The sequence below is a fragment of the Poecilia reticulata genome, chromosome 19, assembly GCF_904066995.2.
Source record: "Poecilia reticulata chromosome 19, P_reticulata-male-v2, whole genome shotgun sequence".
Classification (NCBI taxonomy): Eukaryota; Metazoa; Chordata; class Actinopteri; order Cyprinodontiformes; family Poeciliidae; genus Poecilia; species Poecilia reticulata.
The window spans coordinates 14,542,003-14,569,069 of record NC_088848.1 but is presented as its reverse complement, the minus strand read 5'-3'; the positions used below and the strand labels follow the sequence as shown (position 1 = coordinate 14,569,069).

The 27,067-nt window shown below is 41.1% G+C and overlaps 1 protein-coding gene across 1 annotated transcript in view; it reads right to left on the bottom strand.

The window, feature by feature from the left end:
• The window catches only part of etv4 (ETS variant transcription factor 4), a 38,794-nt gene that overhangs the window by 5,319 nt on the left and 6,408 nt on the right, over positions 1-27,067 (bottom strand). The window contains exons 4-8 of the mRNA XM_008437394.2: positions 22,413-22,466; positions 6,753-6,882; positions 5,394-5,576; positions 4,865-5,271; positions 185-253 (exon numbers count right to left, since the gene is read on the bottom strand). Of these exons, the coding sequence (XP_008435616.2) occupies positions 185-253; positions 4,865-5,271; positions 5,394-5,576; positions 6,753-6,882; positions 22,413-22,466 (843 nt within the window). The remainder of the gene's footprint in view (positions 1-184; positions 254-4,864; positions 5,272-5,393; positions 5,577-6,752; positions 6,883-22,412; positions 22,467-27,067) is intronic.

Below are 27,067 nucleotides of genomic sequence, written 5' to 3'. Positions count from 1 at the left end.
TACCCAATGACCACAGAGCTGTAATGAGTGAAGGTTCATAGTAGAAAGAAATGTAGAGGGGGACGATCGGCTACTTGAAGCTGTGACGCTTTTAGATTTTAAAATGGGAAAAAATGTAAAGAGTTTTTTTTTTCTTTTTGCAATAAAAGTTGATCAAGACAATGAGAAAAAAAATCACTGTTACCTTCATTGCTGTGTTGGGGGTTTGGGTAGCCCTCGGCGTGGTGGTACATGGAGGGACAACCAGGCACATCTGGGACACAAACAGAAAGAGCCACAGGTCAGTAACACAAGATGGATCTTATTTCATCCCCTCCTCCCTTGTTGTTCTTAAACCTAAACTTAATTTTGATTATTTACGCCCAGGGCTTAAACACCGTAATGTGTAGTTTGAGGAGTTTCACTGATACCCCCCCCCCCCCCACTACAACCCCCCCACAAAATAGAGCTGCATTTCTCAGCTAAGACTGATGTACCGCAAGAACAGAACATCCATTTGGTCTGATGTTAATAAATGTTCAATCCAAGGACAATATCTAAAAGTGCGGAAAGAAATCACAATCAGACCCTTTTTATTTTGATACCACTAAGTAAATAAATAAATGCCGATGTTCTGTGACAGTCTTAGACTTTGTTAGAGAACACATAGAACAAGTTAAAGACAGATTTAGGATATAAAATAACATCCCAACAGCTCTAATGATCTAATAGCACCAGGGGCATTCCTTCATCTGGGAGCATGGCTGAACTCCGAACCAAACAAGACATGGCGGTCCACCTAAGCTGACATGCTGGACAAATGGAGAATTAATCATAGAAGCAGCCAAGAGGCTCATGGTTACTCTGGACGAACTGCACAAATCTATAGCAATAGGAAAGCTATTAGTTGCATAGTACACAAGCCTTTATGGAAGAGTGGAGAGCCAATGATTGAAAAAAAAGAGAAAAAAGTCATAGGAGGCTCTGTTTGGGGTTTGCCATAAGTCATTTAGAGGACACAGCAAACATGCTAAAAACCTGATCTGGTTGGATGAGACCAAAGTGTACCTCTTTAGTCCAAATGCTATTTGAGAATGGAAATTAACACTGCATATCACCCTAACATAGCATCCCCATTATTAAACAAGGTAGTGGAAGTGACATGCCACAGAGAGCATTTACTTGTGCAAAGACAGGGAGTTAGTTGTTTAGACCAAAACATATTGGTGTTAGAATAGTTCAGTCAAAGTCCTAAATTCAAATGAGAATCTGGGTCAAGATTTGAAATTAATGTTTCATTGATGTTCTTCAGAAACGTTCATGAACATGTGGGGTTTATTTCGTCGCGAAAGAAAGCAGTGGTGGCAGCAGCTGTGATAATCGAAAACAAAATTGGAATTGGGCAAAGGTGCACTAGAAGTTGAGGTGTTGCAGTGAAGGGATTCAGTCTCAAAGACAGAGCTGAGTCAGAATTACAGTACAAACATAAAACCAAATTGGACAAAATCATAGATCCGCAATTTTTTCTTTCTTTCTTTTTTTTTTTTTTTTTACAGACGTCTTTACATATGTGCACAAGTGAGGAAAAATGATTAAACAGTAGTAAGTTGCAGTACCCATTTGAGAAAGGGTGTGTGGTGTGTAATGCACATATATTATATGAACACCACTAGCATTGTAAGAACAAATGAATCACACATAATTTCACTCCTGTTGCTGCCGTGGGTATATTTAAACAAGGATCAGGACAAAAAAAGTAGCACTTTTTACCCGTTCCCGCACCTTCATCATAGATTGACTCAAAAAGCTGTATTTGCTACACAAAGCCATTGTGCTTCATTTCCTTTAACTGAGCTGCTCACCTTTGTGCGTGTGCTTTTCCTTTTCTATACCTGTCTGTGCACACACAAAGACGATGAGTCAGTGGCTATTCTGTGTGTTTACTGGTATTCTTTTATTTCAGCTATCCGTCAAGTGCATCACCGAGAAAAGCAAGTGGATAACAACTGAAATGCACAGCCCTTTGACTGTGGCTCTCACTGTAGTGACTCACTCCGGGGGAATGCAGCTGCAGAACTGCGGTTGCGATAAGATGCCACTGGGGAAAATCAAGCCCTCCATTCCGGGGCAGCAACTTTGGATCATAGTGTAAATGATACGTCTGGCAACAACAACAGAGAGTGATGGGTAGATTAGGGTGTGAGCGAGAGCACCGGGGTTAATTGTGCACCGAGTGAAAAAAAAAGGCCGTTTGTGTCTTTCAACTGACACGGCAGCAGTGACGAAACACTGCAAAGACTCTGTTTTCAAAATGGAGTGCAAAGTGGTGGCATGTGTCCGTCTTTGTTTATAGTGTCCGGCCTTTGTTTTCCACTTGCTTAAAAACCCAGCCTCATTGCTATTTTTTCCATTATAAAGGATGACGTTAAAGCTTCGGGACGCATTCCCCCCCCCCCTCCCGTTTAAACAGCATGTTAACAGCCCACATCAACAGCGACGCACGGAGCCAATGTCATTTATTTTTTCTTTAAAGGTGCGTCAATCTGGAGCCTTGAGCGTTAATCACCCAGATAAGCTGCTGTCACAACGTGGCCTACTTTGCTGTGTATGGTGGCATGTAAAAAAACAAAACAAAAAAAACATGTTCCACACGTCCAGATGTGGGAGAACGAAGGGGATTTTGTGGAACGTCAAGTCCTGTCACGTCTTCGCGGCATGTTCGCCTTGTTTTTGACGCGCTCCACTTTTACGTCGTGATCAGTGTTCACCTTTGTCAGAAAGGGTTACGTTACTTTTGCCACGACACCACTAACTTGTGTTATTAGTTTTTCCGTATTTAAGGACCAGCTCACAGTGTGGGGTAATGAAATTTAAATGCTAGCAAGAAGAAAAAAAAAGATCATGCTGTCAGTTTCACTTTACGTTTTAAGCATTCTTCCAAGGCATGCTCAGTAAATCTTTAATGGTGCAGACAACATGAGATGAGGTAAAACTATTACTGGCTTATTTCTGTGACATTTCACTTGCAAGTTGGATCAATTCTGCTGCTGTGGTGGAAGTCTGGAAAATAAGGTCTGGCTTATTTGATGAAACGGTACATTCTACTGTGTTGAATGCTTAGTAGGTGATGATTTAACAATATATTTCTATGCCATGAAAACTAAAAGCAGAGGCATAATGCAGCGATGGGGGCATTAACACACTAAAAACTCTGGGATAAAAAGGTTTTTGTTTTATATATTTTCCAAACTAAGTAACGCATGCACATGGGCTCCATATGTGAGGCAGACTGGAGTCACAACTGACTTCCTCTATAGTACCCATTTGTCTTGACAAGTAAAAAATAAATAAATAAAAGAAATGAAGATGTAACTGTATCACAAGATGTTCGCATTACTGACTTTACTGATCACTTATCAGGCCAGTTGATCATTCTTTAAATATAAATTTTTGTAAATCATCTGATTCAATCAGGTTTGGGGTAGGAGTGAAACTTTTAACCAGGACTTTCTGTTAAATTAGCGCTGAATAATGAACCTTTTGTGACACTGGACACCGACGTTTGTTAAATCTTCACCACATTCAAATCTCTCCACATAGCAGTTATCCAGAAAAAAAAACAAACATCTTCCTGTAATTCCCTCTTCCTTCTGTCTTAAGACTGTGAACGTTTGTCTCAAATGTGGTGATTTGCAGGAACAGGAACACTTTTTTACTTCACGATTCAGCTCATGTCATTGCGGGCCATCTGCACCGAAAGGTTCCCAGTCAGCTAAGGAGAATCTTGAACACAGGTGAACGAGGACAGAATGTGTGCCAAGTGTTGGATTTCTCAGAAAGAAACGAGCCGATGAGCTCCCTGCCTGTGCAGCTCGTCGTTAAAGCGCCTGAGCCGGCTACCCCACCCCGTCCACCTCCCGCCCCACCTTCAGCATTGCCCTCCTTCCACACACACACCCTCTCCTGCAAGCCAGCCAGTGAGAGGTTTGAGTTACCGCCGGCACACTCATTTTTCCATTATGAGTTCATCTGCCTGCAGAAAAAGGAAGCCACTGCTGCAACCTGAAACCCTGGAGCACTCCGCGAGGGACTCTAGTCTTTCCAGTGCCCTCCATTTTCTCAATGAAATTCCTCTGCCTCTCTCACTCTCACAGAGGGCGGAGAAAAGCTGCGGCCAAAAGAAGAAACTAAACTTTTTTTTCTTTCTTTCCTTTTTTCTTTTTGCTGCAGAGTGTCAGAGAGTTGAAAGGAGGAGTCTCGGAGGCTGAGAGGCAGTCGGCATTCATGGGGAAAAGTTTGTTTTCCTCTTGTACATTTTGTTCTCTAGTTAGCCACGCTCACCAGAGACCTTTCATCTCAATGCAAAAATAAACATGGAAAAAAGTGGCCAAAATATGGATTTACTGCACAAGAACATTCTTGTATTCACCAATATTGATTGGTTTTATAGGGTCCACATTTAATTGTTTTCTTTATTTAAGTAAAAAAAACAAACATCTTATTTGTATCAAAATCATTTTTGAATATTTCCTCGGAAACCGATGATGAGGAACAACACAGCTGTTCCTTATGGATAAATGGTAAGAAGACCATTGAAAGTTACAAGAAGTCTTGGTGAAAGCCATATGGAAGAAAAATGTCAAAAATCAATTTTCAATTGTTCCCTCAGATTCTTGAATTGAAGTTAGTTGGGACTTTGACCAGATCATTCTGGTCAACACAATGTCTCAAGACTTCAGGGTGATGTGCAGTGTTCATTTTCTGCTACACAAAGGTGCTTCTGTCAAGGGTTTAGGTACTAAACTTTACACGGTGGCTGCATCTGAACACGGCAATATATATTCCTAAAGCTAAACCGTTTCAGTATGGAGACATCATCACTCACCAGGTTCATAGGTGTAGTCTGTGGGCTCCTGCTTAACCATCATGTGGGCTGGTGGAAACCTGTGTGGCTGTGGATGTGAGTGCGGATGTGGGTGGGGTCCGTGCCCCTGTCCGTGGCCCGGTCCTGCCATGTGAGCTGCTCGCTCATACATAGGGTCCAGGTATTCTTGTTTAAAGCTTTGCTGCAGGTATGGCACACAGGGGTCAGAGTGCTGCCGATGATACGCCGCACCACCACCGCCTCCACCGCCGCCGCCGCCGCCGCCACCCCCTGGACCTCCACCGCCTCCCACGCCACATCCTCCAGTGCCATGTCCAGCTGGGGCAGACGGCATGCGCTGAAAGGCCTGCGCTGGTGGGGGGAACTGGGGGCACATAGGGTCTGCTGAAGTGCCCTGAAACCTGGAACTGGAAGATAAAAACACATTGTTCAACTTAAAGATCTTATATTGGATCCTTTACTGGATCTATGCAACAAAACATGGAAAATTAAGTAAGTAAGTAAAAAGTGCATTTTTTTCCTCTATAACCTGTTGTTGATGTGGTAATTGTTGCTGGGAAGGGGCTGGGACGTGGCAGCTGGGTTCAGGTAGCCGGCGTCGGGCCGTCCAGCTGCTGCAGGTTTGGGGGAGTAATGCTGCTGCATCGGGGACATGGGAGTCCCTGGACAGGAGCTCTTTGCTCCTCCCGCAGCCCTTTTCTGCTCATAGGCACTGTTGATAAAAACGACAGAAATTCATACAGGAATTCATGTCACAACAAGGAGCAATGTTTTTTATTTTTTTATATATTTTTTTGCAGTCAATACAACAAACAGAGCTGATGGGAGATGGGTTAGCGCTCTTCTGTCAATAATGTGTGGTTTCAGATTTGTTGTATGCTCACCATTAGTAGGCCATCGTTCATGTCTAACCATTGCTGCACAGAAAGAGCAAACTGAGTTGCTGTTTGCTTTATTTATTTATTTATTTTTACTATTCAAGCAAGCATTTACAGAGACAACCAATCATTGTTCTTTTTGAAACTTGATTACCCTGTTTCAACTTAAATGCTAAAGAGTTAAAACAGCCAGAGCGCTGCAGGAACACTTTTCATTCCAAACCTAATGAAACTGGATGAGTGTAATTTTATATTCTCTGTGAAATTCTGGAAAAAAGAGGCAACATTTTTGCATGGAATTTGATTATGTTCTGTTAGATACAGGATACAGAAAATGTAAAGATTAAGATGCTTTGGTCTCATCTGCACCAAAGACAATGTTCCACTGGTCCTATTGTTCATTCAGACGCTACTTTACAAGTTATGCCACATTCTGTTTCAGAGAGAATATGTTTTTTCTCGGCAACCTTTCTAAACAAGACATACGTGCTCAGATTTTTCGATTTGTGCTGTTTTTTTTGTTTCAACTTTGGTGTGACTGTACAGACAAATTAGGTCTCTGGAGTCTGGGGTAGAACTTTGGATTTTTCTGCAATGTCTGTGGAAAGTTGCACAGAGGACTTGCAGAACTCTCCAAGAATATTAGCACCTGCATTAAATGTTTTCCACTTGTGAATAACTTCTCTCGCTGGAAAATGGTGGGCTTCAAATGATCTGAGAATGGCCTGAAAACTATTGCCAGAGTGACGGGCAGCAACAGTTGCTTCCATAAGTCTATTTTCTGATGACTTTTCACACTGGCATTTTGGTAACACCTAAACTGCCAAGCACCTGCAGGGGGCTAGAGACGCTCAAATTAAGCATTATCTCTTTATCGAGTGCTTTACAGCTACTTTTCCTTATAAAATTAACAGAAGAAGCAAATCTGTACTTGACTTTTCCAAAGAGAGTGCTGATGGTCATGGAAACTTTGGCTTTATTCTGCATATCAAGGTGAAAAACCATGATACCTGGCATAAAGGCACTGCTCTCCGCTGGGGTAGCTGAAGGTTTGTTTGTGGCTACAGGACTGGCTGGGGTCAGAGCCAGGGCTCTGTGGTTCCTTTTTGATGGTGACTGGAGGACTGTGAAATGCCACTGCTACAAGAGACGATAAACAGAAAGCAGACACAGGGTTAGCTCATGCACATTAACAATAGACGTTTCTAGATTCTTTTGTGGTTCAACCCTGCCCCGATACTACTGTCGGTGAGCTTTGAGGCAAAAGGGTAATTCTCCTGTCTGCGCTGGAATGTCTTTTATGTGCCAGCAAAAAAGAAAAGAAAAAAAACAAAAAGAAAAAACAAAAACACTTTAGCGAATGTCAGTGGAAGCACAGGGCAGCAAACAGACACGTATAAATACACAGTTACATAAACACGGACAAGGAAGCACACATGCTTGCACACGACTGCATTCCAGGAGCCCAGAGTGTCCTTGCCCACTTTTTTTTTTTTTTTTTTTCTCGTCCAGACACAACAGCAGCCAAAACTTCCTCTGTCGAAGTCGGAATGAAAGCTAAACAGGCATGGAGGCCAGAAAGACGCCTGATTGCCGATGAAAGCAAACGTCACGTCTCTTTCAGAAGGGCAAAATCTGTGGCTCAGCGTTTCTTTCTTGTTTGCATCCAGATGTTAACCATCCCTTTGTCTCCGTGCATTGACAGATAATCTTACATAACCCAATGAAGTCACATGCGGTATAAAGGATCCCCTCAAACGGCCACATATTGAACTGTCTGTCAAGCCCGACTGCTGGAGGCGACCTTTTGCCTCGACGGCCACAAAAACCACCCAAAGTGGAGCTTCAAACTGTGCAGAGGGCTCGTGTTTATTATGTGAGGGGAGGTTTTCACCCAGAGAACTGTACAGGATGTTTTTCTGGTCCCGACAGGGTAAACAGCAGCAGCTGTGCGCTTCCAGCTGGGGAAGGGAGGCACGCATTCGTGTGTGTGTGTGCGCTCGTCGGCTCATCTGTCTGCTGAATATGTGTGTGCGTGTGTGTGTCTGCCGTGGGCGTGGATCTGACGGAACAGGCCACACTGAAAGCACAGCCCAGGTAATTACAAAGTAATGTCCTCCATTCACAAAAAAAAAAGGAGAAAAAAAAACATCTGGCTCACTGAATGAAGCACAAAATGGCTGTGAGGTAGAAAGTGAGAAGAAAAGCTGGACAGGAGATTAAACGGTGCCCTGGAAAACTATTCGCACCTCTCGGACTTTGTCCCCTCTTACATGTTACAGTGAATTTTGCACAAGGCGACAGACAAACATAAAACAGCTTATCACTGCAAGGTGGAAAGACAGTGTAAAAATAGAGTGATGTCATAAAACAAGTGAAGCAAAAAGTGATTTGATCCAGGTGGAATGAATATAAATAAGACAACCTCTGACAAATTTTCAGTTGCGTATGGTTTTTTTCCTCTTCATAATTATGTGCTACTTTGCAGCAGACTGTTACATAAAATCCAAATAAAGTAGACTAACTTTGGTGGATGTAATGTGACGAACTGTAAAAAGGCTCAGGACTTTTTCAATCCAATATATCAACTATTGAGGTTGTTTTTTTTGTCTTATGTCAACTCCCCACAATTCTTCACACAAATTTATCATATTTCATTTTTAAATCACTTTTGCCACCCTAGATAAACAAATTCGTCAGAACAAGTGCGCTCTTACATTCCTGTCATTTCACTTTGACCGGTGCGCCTCGGAAAGATCAAACATTTTCAATAAATAACCCGACAGCCGAGTGGCACTTCTCCTCATCGCGACCTTCCTATTTTTTGCTCTGTAGTCACTCTCCCATGGCAGGCGGGCAGGTGAGGAAGTGTTGGCTTTAGCCAGGGATCAACAGGATTAGAGAGCATTTACCCAGATTTCCCAGACAGACACGACGGGGATTCCTGCCTCCTCCGAATCTCCGGCACAGCGTCTGCCGGTGTGTTCACACAGAGGGTGGCACATGACTGCTGCTCTAATAATATGAGTGTGTTTGTCTGTTGACATTCCCCTCTTTTCTTCTCAGGCACGGTCATGAACTGCAAACAATCCTTAAAGGGAGTGTGCGCAACTTGACTCACGGCGCAGAGCAAACGAATACGACTGGGAGGGATGCTGCCCTTGATGTCGCCCTTCTCGGTTCTTGTTTAACCTGAACAATGTCAGACGGTACCAGAAATGTTTCCGTGTTTTAATTTTAAATTTTTTTTTGTGCAGCTTGGTTCCAGTTCAGTGAAGATATATATCATTTTAACTAAACAGAATATTTTTCTTTGCCCTACAGCCTTTTTCTACCAAGTTTTTCAAGCTCAACTAACATGTTTTTTTTTAAAAATAATTCCCTAACAATTACAAAACATCAATGACCCAAACACAAATGTTTCCTCTTTTTATAACGGGTTCGATACTCATTTTTCAGTTCCAGGCTGTTGGTTTATTTCCTGACTCATCCCAACTATACGCACTGGAAAAAAGAGGCTGAACCCTCAGATTGCTTCAAACTGCAGCCTCCATGTGTCAGTTCTATAAAACCTCCATGTTAAACCATGAAGCCAAGATATGAATTTCTTGTAAATGCAGTTAACACTTTCACTAATATACAATTCAATAATTATATGTGGAATTTGATAAAATGATATGTATTTATTATTTGAAGTTACATTTCCTAGTTCCTTTGTTACTTTTTCCCCCCAAAAATAATTTGAAATGACGTGATTAATTAAATTTATGCTTACAACTGATTGGTTAACCTACCTAGTATCCCGTCTTTCTATTTGTTATTTGGGCTAGGACAGTGTTAGCACTGGCCAGTGGCTTTGATAAGTAAGAGTGATAAAATACATTTATAATGTTCAGCGTGCAACAATAATATAATCTAATAAACCTTAAAATGAGTTAGACAAGCCCTGATAATGGTTTTTAGGACCAAATACACATTTTTGGAATAAAAACAACTTTTGGTACATTTTAAAGCAACCTGCTCTATATTCTCAGAAGTTCATGTGATACTATTCTCTCATTGACATTTTTGGACAGTTTCAACAAAACTCTTCCCACTGCTTGATCGCATGTTGCCAGTGAAAACAGTTAAGCGGTTTTTAAATCCATGCTTACATTTCTGTCCTGTACATTGATGCTAACGATTAGTAATATAGTTTTCTTTCTAAAAAATCTTACATTTAAAAGCTTGAAATAAAAAAAGCTTGTAGCAACTATTTAGATAGCTTTCAGTATTTATGGAGCTCAGAGCAGGTTGAGGTTTAGGATATATATTTTTTGTCTCCTCAAAAGACCACATTCTGCAGAACATCTCTGAAACTAAACATCTATAAAACCTAAAATCTCCGAATGAAGAGTAACCTTGCAGCCAGATCCACGAATAGTTCTTAGAATAATACCAGCTCTGGTCTCCAGCAACTATTATAAACTGTCGTGCATGTTACAGTAAATATTCCTGTCTAAATGATGTCAGATTTGCGGCTGAAGTTTATAAAGTGCTGGCAGTCTTGTAAACAGATCCAGGCAAAGTTATGTTCTTCAGGTTTCCTTCTCTTCCTGCTTTTATTTTGGGGCAATATGACCTCCTATAGCAGTTTCTTTCTTGACATGTTACATTACCCTTCCAAAGAGAGGTCCTCATATTTCCACACACAAGGTTTGAAGGGCCTCTGTGTGAGCTTACGCACTCCGAGCCCTGAGGTAGTGAAGGGTGTTTGGAAGTGCAAAGACAGATTCCAAACACAATGGTTGTTGCCCTCCAAAGCGGACAATTTTGAAATAATACAGACAGCGCACTGTGTCACGAAGGTAGCGGCTTCCCCGTCACCTCCTAAACCCATAAGGTCAGAGACCCCTCCTCACTCAAAGCCCGTCTTATCTCCACCTTCTTTATTTTTTGTGCTACTCTTTTTGGTGTCTCTTTCTGCACCCTGTTTTAATTCCTTCGTAGAGGAGTGAAACCCGAACTCCCCTCCCCTGCAACAAGCAAGGCTGAGATGGACGTTTACATATGTAAATGCTGGCTCTTGACAGGGGAGGATGCAGGGTGAAAGGTGATGGTCATGGCTGAGTGCTTTAGGAAGTAGATGGGTCATTACACGGGTAGGACTCCCATTCAGTAGATACCTACCACAAACAGACTGCATGAAGAGGGATGCTCAACAATCAGCCCCTGCCACAAACACACACGCTCTTTTCTGTACAATGAGGCTCTAAACTGAGTCATGCAAATGTGGTGTGAAAATATCCACTCAATCTGTAATATGTTGAATTGTTAAAACTTTAAAAAAAACAAAGAATTATTCTAACAATTTTTTGTGTTTCAAAACATATGCGGATAAAAAGCTAAAACGTGTGTGCACATGGGTTCATTCCCATTTGTTTTGATGCCTCCAAATCAAATCCAATGCAAACAAACATCACCAGAAGTCTAACCGGGTCTAGTTTAAACTCAGCATCAATCCAGCTGTGGAAGACTCAGAGATTCACTGTAGGACTTTAGAGAACAAACGGCAAGGTGAAGAAGTTTAAAGCAGGTTAGGTTATTAAACAAAATACCAAACCATGAACAACTTACAGAGCTGTGTTCAATTAAGCAAATGAAAATGGGAATAATCTAGCTATATTGCCTGCCCATAGTTTACTACACTAGAATCACCTTATTCTAGCCTACACACACACACACTCACACACACGTTCCTACATTGATGCACATATTGTTACGCAACATAGTTAAGTGTCTTGTCCACTCTTCCTGCTGAGCCACAGTCACCTACTAAGACGCAGCTATTGTTTTCCATACTTAACTGTCACTCTTAGCTGCCAATCAGATATCATTCATTTTCACTCAAGCAGGTGATCTTTACAGATAAAAAAAGTCATAAGAAATCCGTTCATAGTTTGCAACAAGCCATGTAGCGGCCAGGTAGTGATTTGCTTAGATGAGAGCAAAACCAAACTTATTTGCTTTCATGCAAGATGCTTTATGTGACCAAAAAATCCGGCTCTGAAAATAACCTTAAGCGCAGTTTTCTGACAGTAGATGGAAATATGTATGAAGTTAGAAACAGGATAATACTGGAAGAAAACCTGTTACTGGATCCAAGAGACCTAAGACTGGGGCAGAAGTTTATAATGCAGCAGGACATAAAGCTAGAACTACAAAAAAATAAATGAAAAATGGTTAAGATCATGTGATAGAATGGTCCAGTCAAAGTCCAGACCAAAATTTTCAGTCTCACAATGTGTGAAGTTGGTAGAGAGATACTTACAAATCTTGCAGTGAATAGTGTGCCTATAAAGCATTAGTGGGGTAAATACAAATACAACTTTTCAGATTTTAAAAATATTTTAAAAACCGTGGAACATTTTCCTTCCACCTAACATTTGTACACCACTTTGTGTTGCTCTATCGCATGAAACCTCAACAAAATACACAACGGTTTTGTGGTTGCAAAGTGACCGAATATGAAACAACTCCATCTAATTCTGGATAGATTATTTCCTCCCTTTAAGGGCTTTCAGTATGCAGAAATCCAGCAAGAAGACACAGAGCGTCTGGAGAGTATTACATTGGATGTTTATTTCCAGCTTGGCCAAGTCTTAAGCCCCTGGAACTCTGTAGCGCACGGCAGCCCCGCTCAAAATCAATCATCTGAAGCGAGCATCAGTGTCAAACCAGGTGACAGGAACAAGCTAAAGTGCAGAGCATGCGACTGTGCAGTTAAACCCCCCCAACAAACACTCAGTAAGTCTGGTTAAACAAATACGATTCAAGCTATCTCCAGATCTGGTTCTTATCTTACACGATGTGGCGTTTTACACAGCCTTGTGTGTGATATAGACACATGGGGTTGTTCCAGTTGGAGGGAGGTGAAGGATAATAAAAATGAGACTTTGATTGTAAAAAAGGATGAAGTTAAGTCACAGATGTTGCAAATGGTCATGTTTGTCTAGCTTAAAACATACAGGTTAGAGAAAAGTTTCGTCCTCTGATCTTAATAGTGCAGAAAGTCGGGGTTTTATTTGGAACCACTGGGCTCTCTGACCACCACCAGAGAGCCCAGTGGTTCCAATGGCAGCCTCACTTCTTACGGAGTGCCCCGGGGGCAGCTGTGGCTACAATGTGACTTACACCATCAGTGTGCAAATGTGTGTTTAAAAGGGTAAATTACTGATTGCAGTGTAAAGCACTTTGGAGTCCTCAGACTTGATAAAGTGCAATACAAGTGCGGGTCATTTACCATGGGCAAATATTCAATGTGCTGTCTGGACCTCTGTAAATCACTTTGTGTTACAACTGAATGCACGAAAGGCGTCCTTAAAATAAGCTGTGATTGGTTTAATTTTGCGGTGAGAAGAAGTTGTGTACGTCTGTGCTTGAAGTGCCAAATGAAAGATGTTTGAGGTGATTTCCTGCATGTACAAAATAGAAAAATAAGAGTTCTGACTCAGCCCAGGACTTCGCATTTTGTAATTCTCAGCAAGTCCTTGGAGGATTTACTGGGACCTTCTGACTCGTTATCGTGCGGCACGGCCCAATGCTCCAGCTTCATTTATTTATTTTACAAATGGTGTCACATTTTTCCTCCCCCAAGAACCAAACCGACCAGAACCTGCTACAACAAAATATTCCCCAAACAATGAGTCCTGCACCTCGACGCTTTGAAGTTGATATGAAGCTCTTCTTTTCTATATTTGGTTTATGCCAATCAAGTCCTCTGTTTTAGCGTTGTGGCCCAGGACGTTTCTCACCAAAGAACATTAGACCAGAGGCCCTGATCTTTGTTATTAATCTTTCTGATAAATTACATTATTTAATAGTAAATGACACATCAGAGCTATATTGAGCAATAATCCTGCTTACAGTATTGCTAAAATATTGCCTTGCTGCTGTCAGACAAATGACTAACAGCTCAATCACAGATGTCAATAAGCACATGTTCTTTTCACGGGAATTCAAGAACAGAAATTAGTCATATTTACACAGAGGTCCCAAGTTTGTAGCGGGTGCTAAATGATGTGCATCACCAGGGGAGAGAGAGAGGAACTGAGGAAACGGTCTAATCCAGAGTATTTCAGCTGCAGAGGCCGACCAGCCAATCCACTGGCGCATGGAAACATGTGCCGGACATGTGTGCATGCTTCTCAGGTCACTGCACATTTAGAGAGACACGAACAGGCCGGGCAGCACTAACGAGCTCATCCTCGTCTCTGAGAGCCAGCAGGCTCGAGAGCCGCTTCAGTATCTATCTGGAGTGCTGGATCCATTAGTGTCTGCTCTATCTGATTTACGGATCGTCCACTCCCATCTGATAATGGTTCGGTCCCCTTGAATTTTTAAAGCATGGCTGTCAGATACATGCCAAACAAGTCTAACTGGATTGATGAAGAGTGCAGCGGTAGCATCCAAGAAGACAACAGGCCCGAAGAGACGTTTTTTGGGGTCATTGTTGACTGTTAAAAACACCCACGGGGCATTTCACTGCGTTACCAAACAGGATGTAGACGTGAATGACACTAATCCTGGGAAAGGGGGCTGAAGTATAAAATCTGCACACATCATAGTTTCACTTCCTTTTAATGAACTCAAAACAGAGCGCAGTGCTTTTTTTTTTCTTGAGAGGTGAGAACATTTCTTCCTCAACGAGAACGCTTCTGGTTTTTCTCAGAACGGTTCCTGCTCCTGAAACCCGGAAACTTCACCTCATTCCCGCTCTCCCTGGAGGTTCGAGGGAATTAAGATTTAACTGTACACGTTCTGCCATTTTATGTTGTCCCAGCTGTCCAATTCACTTTCAACTGTGCAGCGTTAGCTTTTTGTAAACGGCCGCTGGGTTGTTATAAATCTCTCTACCCTGCCGCAGTTTAGTGGACCAGATACAATAGATCCCTGTCTCAGGACACGTGCAGCAAGAGGGACGTCCCATCAAAGACGAGGCCTGGATGTAATTAATCTGCCTCAATATTGACTCTTTGCTCTCAATCACTCAGCCCTCTCTCCCCCCAATATATCTGTCCCCCTCTCTTAATGTTTAATGTAGCCATTGATTAGTCCCCACACTGTTACTGAAATGAAATAATGAACTGTGTACCCTTGTGTGCTACATGTGTCGAAAGGGTGTGTGTGTGTTGGCTTTCTATGAGGTGCAACCTGCGGAGGTAATGAAATCAACAAGAGATAATGGATCCATGCCGGAACACCTTGCTCAGGATTATCAGCATAAATGCCACATCCACAGCTTCTTCTTGCAAATTCCACCTCGGCTGCCCTCTTGTTTGACCCTCGCTTTCCCGATCGGGATCTCAGCCGTAACTCTTCGTGGCACATTTTTAACCCCTCTCCTTCCCCTCGTCTGCTTTCAAGCTGATTTATCTGAGCTTTATCTTTATCAAGCCATCTATCAACCCTCTCCATCTCCTCCTTCTGTGCTCCTGGATCAATATCCTCGTAGGATGGCTCTCATCTCATCCTGAACACCTTCTGGTCGGTGTCAGCAGGCCATGATCACGTTCATCCACTGCCGCACACTCTGTGTTTTTAAGGTGCTAATGCTAATGTGCTTGGATGTTGTGCTTAAATTTGACAAATGCGTTAACTTTGTAGCGTAACTGGTAATGTCACTGCGCATGAATCTGCGTGGCAGGTGCAGCGTCATGCTGATTGGATGCCTTTCTTCAGCATTGGGAAGGTAGGTGATCAGAGTTGATGGGAAAATGAATGGAGTTATACACAAGTAATAGAAAAAAAAAGTGTGTTAGTGGTCGCAAAATACTCAACTTTCATAAGTAAAATGAGCTACAATTAAATGGATCAGCCCAAAGGATGGCCCAGTCAAAGTTTGGAGTAGAATTCTGTGGCAAGACTTCAAATTTGTTGTGGAAAGCTGGTGTGGACATACACTAAACACCTACAGCTGTTACTGCAGCTTAGGTGATTCTACAACGTGGTAAGTAAGGGCCTAAGTAAAAATGTGTGCTACACTTTCCACATTTTTATCAGTAAAGATAAAAAAAAGAAAACCTTTTCCCTTCACGTATGAATTACGCATTGGTTCGTCACACAAAATACAAATAAAACACATAGAAATTTGTAGTTTTACCCTCATAGACGGTGAAAAAGCGAGTTAGCGGTTCATATCTCCGTACAGCTCTACAATGTTAGCTTAAAAATGCTTAAGTGTAGAGAGTACAACTTAAGAGGGGAGCAGACCTGTGATACTGTGGAAAGTAGAACATTTTATTTTGATCGTTTATTTACTAAATTGTTAATATATCCCACTACTTTAGAAAATGCTAAGTACAACAACTTTATTTTTTTTTTTTACAGAATCCTCTAACTTTGGTCTTTGCTTATTTTCACTGAAAACAAAATTTTAGCGGCAGAAGGTCTCTTAATCCACAACAACATGAGCGCAGCAGAACATCAACAGTTCTTTGATTGTTTCGGGGATAAACGGCATGAAAAAGGTCTCTTCTCCCTCCTCCAGCTCTCCTGTAATGAAGCGCACACTGCCATCCATTCACAAAGCTGTGCTGCCGACTCTAATCCTCGCGCCCCCACCCTCAGCTTTGACAACGCCACTCTGAATCAACTCTGGGAAGCTTTTATTTCCCTCATTGAAAGCTGTAAAACAAATATACGCCTGGACCATCAAATCCTCCAAAGACCAGACCGCATAGGTAGGACAGGTGCAAAATGGCATGCAGCTTTGCATGTTTGCTTAGACTTCGAAGGAAATATTTGAATGATGAGACCAAAATGAAAAAAAAAAAGCAGAAATTATATTTTTACTTTGAAAGAATGTGCAGAAAATGGGAAATCTCTGAGACATTGTCTGACAGAAAAAAAAAAAACAGTTCTGCACTTACACAAATAGGTGCTGCTGGTGGAGAAATAACTCATGTCAATGTCATGAATGAAGGTTCACTCCCCTTAACTCAATGTGCTTCCTCAGCCAGTCTTTCACAACCAGCCCATTCATAAAACAGCAGGGACGAGGTTTGTCTGTGAAAAGAGGGAGTGTGTGTTTGTGCGTGCAGCAGCGGCGGATGAGGGGTTGTCAAAGAAATCATCTGTTCACGTGAGAGAAATCGGCTATTTCACTCCCCCCTGAAAAAAAAAGCACAAATTCAACTCACCTCCCGAAGTAAATCTGCGTGTTTTTGGCAGTCACCTGAGTGTTTGTGCAGACGTTGTTGCATAGCAGCTGTATTTTGGAAAGTGGCAGAACACAGAGACTAATGTTGTTTTTTTCTCTTTACGAGAAAAAAACAACATTGGCTAGTTCAGGTCCAGAAAACCCACCCAGAAGAAGAGGAAGGGATGTGAGTTCATGACAAAGCAAAGTCCAGGTTTGGTTAGAGCACGAGTCACTGGAACCATAATGCCTTCCTTCTCCCAGCACCGCTTGCTTTTCTTCCATTTGTTCTAGCATTAGTAACGTAGTCAATAACCTCTACCTCGAGACAAAGGAGAAACCAGCTGTAGGTGGAACAATCTCCATCTTTTCTAAGGTCAAAGGTCTGGAACAACAACTAGCTGTGGATAAATCGCTTTTATTAGATTTGCAAGAGAAGTAAGATTATTAGTTTCCATGCTCTAATAAACATCATGCCTCTTGCTTTTACACACAAGTATAAGGAAAAAAAATAGAGTACAACAGAAAGCTGTATCATCAAAACAGCTGAGATTAAACCTACAGATATTTAGAAACCCTAAAACTAAGTGTGAAAAAAGACACTTCCTGCCTTCAATGAGCCAAATAAAAACATTGGACACCATACAATTCTGAAGCCTGCTTTTTGTTGTTGTTTTGTTTTTGTTTTTTCACAATTCTGCTTTAATTTGTTTCAGAATTCCATGTTCAATGAAGAAAACACACGATTTCAGCCTTAAAATGTATGCAATCATATGACTGTTGTCTACAGTTTCAACAATTAGATGAACAACCAGTTGGTGTTTAAATGATTTTTTGCAAAGGTGTCAGCCTCCATAAATATGTGTCAGGTGTGGGCATTGAGCCCATACAACAGTTCAAACAAATCAGTGGCATCCTGAATTTGCATGCGTGTCACTTTCAATCTGACATTCTACCAAATCACCTACAAGCTGTCCTTTGTGATCGCAGGATTGCACTCACTATCTCAGTGGTAATTGTGCTGCAATATGTTGCACAGCTCCAGTTCTCCAATAATCATGTTTAGGATTATTTGCTTTTGACAGCAATCAATAATTTGTACAGTCAGAGTCTCGGGAAAGCTTTTACGGCTACGACTGGACTTTTAGAAAGGCTGTTTTATGAAAATAAATAAATAAATAAAGAAATGCAGACATGAGCTGGACTTTAAAATACACCTCCAAATGTATTTTCATTAAAAATGCTTTTGCTTGAATAAAGAAAAACACCAATATCACAGGCATTACTGCTTTTCAGTGGCGCGTGTTGTTTTACCTCTGCCATCTCCTATTTTGTAAGTTCCTAGTCAACGTTTTTTTTAGATATTAAACGCACAAACTTTACAACCAGCCATTTAAAGTAATTTTCTGTAATCTGGATACAGTCCACTGAAAGGAAACGTGATTTTATGACTCCCATGAATAATATCTACCAGCAGGACGCTGCTTAAAGCTCATGGCTGGAAGGTTAATGTTGAACACTGTTAGTTATAATTTCTAATGAGAAAGTCAACTGAACTTTGCAATGGCAGCTAACAAAAACCCCAGCTCTGAGAATCACCAGAAGACTTCAAGAGCATCAAATTGTGCAAGCTGGAGCGACACAAACAAAAATCCTATATTGTCAGTGGTGAAGGAGTTTACTTTCATTTCCTCTTCTCTCCTTTTTTTTAAATCCTCCCCTTCTTACCAACCGTGCTCTCGGGGAAACACCGTAACGGCATTCTATAGCCACAACTTCCTATATAATTATGGCAAGGCACAAAACCAAACAATCACCCTACACAACTCCGAAAAAACACAGGATTAGTTCACATCTTGGAATGCTCAAAGCGTGTGTGTGTGTGTGTGCGTTGAAAGAGGTAGAGAGAGAAAAGAGAAAGGGGTGGTGGTGGGGAGAGGGGGGGGGGGTGGAAGAGACGGGGGAGTGTGTGTGTGTCGGATTTTTAAATTTGACTCAGTTTGTACAGAGACAGGAAGGGAGGGAGGGTTTTAGAGTATCCAGTTGGAGAGCAGGAGTTTAACTGTAGGGCTCTCTTTTTTTTTTTTTTATGAATGGAGACTGAAGGAGAGCTCTGCAGAGGAGCAACGGGGAGAAAGCAGGAGAGGAGGAGGGGTGAGAGGGGAGGCACACTTCCTTTTACGCACGCAGTGAAGAAAATTTATGAATGGGTCACATCTCTTGAGCTGCTCCAAGTGTAAACAACATAGTTGGACGGAGAAGAGCAGGCTTGAGACGCAGGGAAAGGCTCGTTGAGCGCTCCAACTGTGCGTTTTAGTGCTCTTTACACACACACAAAAAAGAACACCAAATTAGCAACACACCCAAACTAGTTTAATGAACTTTCCGAGCCATAAATTAAAGACACCTTTGCGCGCTTTTGTTTTCCCCCCTGCAGGCGGCAAACAGACAAAGAAATCTGCTTGACAGCCTGGCGTCGGGCGCGGATAAGCCCTGAAGCGGCTGTCGGCTTCCACAGGCAAACCCCCCTAATGCTCTCTCGCTTTTTCACGGGCGCAAAATTATAATCAAATCTCTCTTTTAACACGTACAGAGCAATCACATTAAACCAGTGGAAACAACATGGAGCGCTAGTTTACAGTAAAGACGCACATAAACAAAGGCGGCCCTGCAAGTACATAAAAAACAAACAAAACAAAACACACACAAAAAAAAAAACTGCACGGCTGTTTGCATAACCTTCCAGACAGAGCTCACTTGTTAGCCCTGAACTAAAGGACCAGAAGAGATGGATTTACCAGATGTGAAAGTGTTGCTCAATCCCAGCGTTAACCCACCCCCCCCCCCCACACACACACACCACCACTGCTTCTCCACGCCTCTTCTTTAATTTAGCACTGTAACATGTGTTTATTTCTCTTTCCCCCTCACCCCCCTCTCCCTTTTACTATCTCTCTTTGCCCCCGTTAACACTGCCACACCCATGCAGGTAAAGACTTGACTCAGAAAACAACAATGTTTATTTTAACAAGGCACAGCTTTCAATGGAAGCTTCAATTATACTCCCGGTCACCTGGGATTAATGCTGTGCTCTAAGCTTTTTTTTGTGTTGGTGTGTTTGTGTGTGTTTAGACTTTCCAAAACAGGTGAGTCACCTGTTTTTAACGTTTAGCCGACGGTAAGAATGCCTTTTACTTTGGGTATGGGAAAGGACAAAGTTAACAGATTAAAACAAAAAAAAAAAAATGTTATGAAACAAGCAATGACGAAGACGCACACCAATATACACTGACCAGTTTTTCATTATGGCACCGGTTATAAGGGTAAGGCATATTAGGTGGTGAGAGGACATTTTGTAGTTAAAGTTTATCTGTTAGAGGTCAGATTAACAGGAGTAAGAAGTTAAGCAACTGTAACATGAGAAAATTGTGAAGGCTGGACTACTTGATCATAACATCTCGATCAGGGCGGGTCTAGTGAGGTATTCCATGTCTGCAGTGAACAATATCTATCAAAAATCATCCCCCCAAAAAATAAAAAATACCCCTGAACTGGGGAAGAAAATTGAATTTTAGTTATCAAAGAACCCAGTTTGACAAATCCACTCGTAATGTAATTGAAAGCCCATCATCATGCTGGATTTTGGGTTAAAAGTAAAAAAAAATAAACTGCTAAGTTCAAACTAAAGATTGTATGACTGATATCTTTGCTTTGGTTGAGATTATATACATGCAAAAATGTATATAAAACCACAATACAGGACTCTTCCCTTAATGCTAACCTTATTCTTTTGAATGATATAAAGGAAAATTATTACATTCTTAAAGAATCCAGTAAGGTTTTAGCTGTAGAGTTTTGGGCCATATACTTGTGCCTCTGTGACGTGAACAAGGCTTTTTCCATGGACGTCCAACCTTGCAGCCTACAAGACTCGATCTGCTGTTAACATCTTGCTGCCAGATGCCACAGCACACCTTATCAGGTAGCCATGGCACCAAAACTAGGACCAACACAGTTCTAGGCAGGTAGTCATAACATTACGCCTCACGTAGGTGCATACGCAACTGTCACTTAAAGTTCTCCTTTCAAAGTTTAAAGTGATCGGTGTTCTGCTATTGACAACAATCAGCAGGGGAAAGTTTCACCACAGGAGCAACTCTGCTGTGTATTACCGAGCTGCCCATCAAACCGGAGCCCTTCTGACCCTGCAAATCACACTCAGGTCAGCCGTTAGAAAGCTCTGACAGCTGATTGGGTGTTGAGGCCAGTGGGTTAAGTCGACATGACCCTTGTTTGCCCTGAGGTTCATCTGCACTTCCTCCTCCACATTGTTGGCCAGTAGACAGCCACAGTAGACAGGGCATGTGTCACCCAGTGGCTGATTGGTTGGGAGTTAGAATTGTCAAAAAGAAGAGAAAGAAAAAAAAAAACATCTTCCAATGTTTGGAAATAAAAGACGCTTGGTTTCAATTGGAAGAAGAGGCTCTGAGTAGCACCCAGAGCGGACAGTTTTCACTTTGGAGGAGGGATTGGTGTTGCAGTTCTCCCTTTACCATTTCAGCATCCATGCTAGAGTTGGGGGGCGCTGGGAAAAAAAAAACAAAAAAAACTGTTTGCAGAGCAACACGTCCTCCCACCCAGATCCTGAATCGCCATTGTTAGGACGAACAACAAGAAAGGAAAACTCATTCAAATAGCAGCTCAGTTGTAGGGCCAAGGAATTTGCTTTTCCATTTTGCACCTTCCGATGTGCACAAAGGGACCACCTTTGTACCTGCACCCTGAATAATTGTGTACTGGTTTCCTGGGCTGTGACCCATTCAGCTTTTCAAAGGTATGCAAATTGAACGATGGTGCCGCATATTGCTGGGATCCAGATTCACTGGATGACTGGGCCATTAGGAACTTCTGTCTCTGCATAGTTTTGCCTGGCAAAGAGGTTACTGTAGCATCAGCGAGTTATTACTTCAGCAGTCCTCCCCAAGTTCAAAGATGACCACAGAGTCGAATGGATGAACGTGAAAAGTAATATGAGCAGTGACTTAGACCAATACTAAGGTTTATCCTGCAGCCAAGCACAAAGAGGAAGACAGTTGGGAAAATAATTTTTTATAACACCTTAGAGACAACAAAGAGACATAAGGAGATTTATAAGATGTTCCAAGTTCTAGGTGAACATCAACACCAAAGTTTGTTTCAGATTCAGTTGACTTAAACACCAACCTTACATCTGGAATAGTCTATCTCTAAGCCTAGTTGTAGTCAAGGAATATCAACAAGAGCCTAAAACAAACAGGTTTATTCTCGCATGTAATTTGGATCGCACTCGCTTCATTTTTCTCTCCTTTGCACCTTTGTCTCCAAGCTTTTTGATGTGCCAAAACACATGTTCTCTATGTTACAGCAGCTTTGGATGCAAATGCAAATAGTTCACACTTACAGCTCCAAGCAGACAAAAACAAACACAAAAAAAACAAACTAAAGTACTCACAGTTCTCAGAGTGGAAATCAGGAACAAATTGCTCGTCACTGTCAGGAACTTGAGCTGAAACGAAAACAAAAATTAACTTTAATATATTTTGTTGCACACCCTGACCTCAGTCCGCCTTACTGTCTCTGCTCTGTGAAATCTGAGTCTTGGCTTCATTCAGATGACCTCCACTAAAAGATTTTCACAGCTTGCAGCGGCTTTTGCAATCGACAGATCAATTCAAAAGACCACAGAGCTCTTACACGGATCACGCATTTTTACCCACACGAGCTGCACCAACCTTGGAGGGGCTAAATGTGACACAGTCAAGTAACAAGTTATTGAATCATACATGTCACTTTCCCGCCGCGGCTCACATTTAAAAAACTGTTTTAGCGATAGTTTTTTATTGTGAAATGTCCCTGTGTTGGTTTCTATTTCACAATCATATCTTTGTCAACCTGACAAACAGGGCTGAGATCTCGAACGCTTCCATCAACTTTCTTTTTTTTTTCTAAAACACAACAGGTTTTTTTTTTTTTTATTGTTTAAACACACAAAACAAAAATAGTTTTATTTGACCTGTGGGTGGTTTTTACTCCATTCTGCTAATTTCCACAGCAAAAGCTCAGGAGGGCTAAAACAGGGTGTTCAGGCTAAACCAAAGAGAAACCTTTCTTTGTTGGAAAACTGCTGGAGCACAAAATTCTGAGAATAGTTGGTGTTTTGTCTGCTGTGTGTATAAGACAGAAACTAGAACTGGCTAAGTTAGTCATGAGGTGAGCGGTGACCGTAAAAGAAAGCGTCCCTTTTATTTTACTGTAGAAAAAAAAATAAAAAATGGAAGAGACAACAAAAACAAAATAAAAGAGCAAACAAGAAATAACTCATGAATCATGTATACACATGGAGAAGGGGTTCCATTTTTAGCATATTAGAGTATCACAATTAAATAGATAAAGTAATGCTAACAACAAAATAAAGAACATTTAAAATAAGTAATATTATCAATACTACTCTACCAAAAAAAAAAAAAAAGACAAATTAGAGTAGGTATTTTATATACATATACATGCATTTATTTTTGACAAGAGGTCAGGAATTATTTTAAGATTTATTTCAAGGACACGTAAATATGTCAGGAAACGTTATAGGGCCACCTTACACCGGTTTGTAAAAATAGATGAATCAATACACTGATCTAGCTCATGTGATGCTGCCCCTGTTGCAGTGGTGTTGAATTTCAGAGGCCCTGATTAGGCACTCTTCCACAATGAAACTCATCACACTGAATAAGCAAAGCCGGCGAGGCCAAGGCCAGGTGCAGCAGCGCCGGACAAGCACTATTGCACCACCTTCTAATTCAAAACACCCTATTCATGATGATCTTTCTGGAGCTTTGGGCTTTGTTTTTACCATTTCATTAGGAAAAGCCTAAATTATTTGTCACCATCCCTTTAGTGTTGTCAAGGGCAAGGCCATTTCATTGAAATAACAGCCAAACCTTAAATATTATTTAAGCCAACAGAAATTTGGTTTAGCAATTTGAATAGTGCTGCAGAAAACTTGGGATAAGTGTGGAAAACATGCGATAAAGATAACTCATTTGCTTGCTTACTTACTGTACTGTGTTTAGATTATAGAAAACAGAAAGTGTGTAAAGATAACTTTTGTATTTCAAATAAATACAAAAGCAGTAATTTTTGCTCTTTTGTCTTATCATTCTGACATTTTTATGTCATATTCTTTAAGCTACTTGCTACACGTTTTATGGCTTAACGAGCTGAAATGTTGTTCACACAATAAGATACATCTCCGACAAAACAAGTTGAGTTTTAGGATGAATGAAAATAAGCAAAACGTAAACATTTACTTGAAATGTACGTTTTTAATCACAAGCAAAGTAAATACATCTCACCTGCTCAGGCTCATATCAATTATTAAAATCTGGTAAAAAAAAAAAAAAAAAAAAAAAAAACATCTGGTAAACGTTTTATGTGTGGGGAGTCAAGGGCACTTTCCTGAATTTCTTTAAAACACATTAAAATGGCAAAATTTTACGTTTTAAATATGCCAGCACTCTTCCACCAGAGTAGAAGAGGAAGGAAATTGTTAATTGCTCCCTGTAGCATGTCTTTGTACAAGATGAAGGCTTAAATGGACTTGCTGATATAATGGTTCAGACTTTATGGTCTGTACAATTTACGGTGGACTACCGACACTGACTACTGTCTAACAGCAGAGTCCAGAATGTATTACAAGCAGTGAAATCAGACCAATCTCAATAATTAAAGCAATGCTTTCCCCCCCAGTAAAACCGTTACTGATGATTCTGATACAGGGACTACGCTTCATAACTCGTGTAATGCCACTAAAAAAACTCCATGCAAAGGTGCAACCGCAATAAACTCCACATTCAATGTTGACTTCAGTTCAGTTGACTTTTGGAGCGGAGCATAACACTCTTTCTGCCTCCACAGTTACAAAAACAAGAAGTCCGTGCTTCTTTTAATTCATTCCATCTACAGTTCCACTTAAGATAGTTTATTTTATTGGTGCGGTTGAAGTATTTGGAACTATATATTTTTTTGTGGTAAGAGAGTAGCCCGACAACATCAATCTGTCTTTTTCTCTAAAAGAAATGAAAGCAATGCGGAGTTAACGAACACTTCCGGAGCCGGGACCGTGACTTTGCAATAATTTCCGCCTCGCCGGAGAGGCGAAAATCTGACCCGGCTAAAATGATCTCTCTCCCCTCTGCCAGTATTTGGATTTCCAGACAATGATACACAATGCAGAAACCAAAACTCACAGACAGAGGACAAAAAGAGGAAATAAGAAATTCAAATCCACTTTCATGTCGTCACACTCCTCCTTCCTCTGCAGAGGAAACCGGATGACTCCGCTCTGCAGCATGTTCTGATAAATCACATTGATTTCTTATGTAACGCTGCATCCTGTGATTTACTATATTATAATGATATTATCTCCTTTTAAGTTTTTAGTCCTTTGCCCTCAGGAGGGGGGCCTGCATGTGACAGAGCAAAGGCCAGTATTTAGTTCTGCAGGTCCACCAATCAATCACTTCCACTAGTTTCAACATGTCCAAAACAGAACACACTGGACCCAATAAAATTAAAGGCAGCAGAAAAGAAACGATGAGCTTCAGACATTATCGCAACCTCTCACTGTCTGTGTCTGTACACTTTCCTGAGTTTGAATGCGTGCGCGAGCGTGCGCACACCGATCTGATTTGTTTCCAGGAACACCCCGTCAGGAGCTTTCAGATGCAAGTCAGCACAAGAAGAGAAGTGTGTTTATATGAGCCCAGACGCATGTTCTCCCAGATGCTTCCAACCACCTTGAATAACTTTTTTCCCCCCTCTTTCCCAGCAGGAGATCCTGGGAGGAGTCAAGCAGCCAAAGTCATATAAACCTAAAGGCCAAAATGAGACAAGATGTGACAAGTTCCTGAACTCTTGCCTTTCAGAACTTCGCCCTTTCCGTTTCTCTCTCGCTTCCTCCCCTATTTGGTGAACAAGAAGAAGAAGAAGAAAAAAAAAGAAAATCTCCCTCTAGCTAACCAGCTTTTACAACTGCGGTGGATCCGTCACAACTGCAATCAGTCATGATAGGGTCTTTAATTAATGCAACAGGAAAGGAAAGGTCTTAGCCGGGGGAAGCTGAAAACAAGCCAGTACTTAGGGTTAAATAACGCTTTGATAGGGTTACACTTCCATCTCTCTGCTTTCTGTTGCCTTGATCACTCTCTAAGACTCAACAATAAGCCATCGTACTATTTGAGTTCAAGACATTGTATCCTTTAAAAGGCTGCTTTGTTCAATAATAGGAAATAATGACTTTTAAGCATCAGAAAGATGAAAAGAGCATGTTATTAATGGATTTAAAGTGATTATTTCTTCCACTGAAGCCATTGAAAGAAATACTCCCTCTCTCCCCCTTTTGCTGTAAATGACCAAATCCAAAGCTGAGATAAGCCATGAAGTGGTGGAAAAGGGGTTTTTGATCTTTACTGTAAGTGATAAATCAATAGAATAAAACACACAATTCAGCTTACAACTTAGAATAAATTCAAACTGTTTAAAAAAAGCATATCAGTGCCAAACTTTCTGACAACTATTATCCCCAAATTTGAAGGGCCAAACTATTGGCTGCACATATTCTTTCCAACAATATTTTTAATAATGAAAAGTGAAGGTAATTTTTATCTGCCTGACTCTGGGAACATAGTCATTGTATAAATAATCATATTTCAAAGAAACACGGATCAAACGTGTACTAAGTTGTGTATTTTATGACTTCTGTGCACTGCAGATATTGACCACTGATTATCACTTAGGATACCAAGAAAATCAATTATTTTATATCCACAAGGACAAGGATGATTTGATAATTTGCACAAATGCGACATGCAATTTCTCAGTAACTGTACTATGAATAATAAAGCCGGTGATTTTTGATTTAACTATTAGAACACAGGTTGTTAAAAACTGGAACATATTCAGATGTGGGATAAACTGGGATAATCCACAAAAGTCTTAATACAGCTACAAAAAGGTGGTTATTTATCCAAAATACAACACATCTACAATTAAAGTAATGACTGTAAAAAAGCCCAAATTGATCTTGAGAAAGACAATAAAACATCCGCAGTC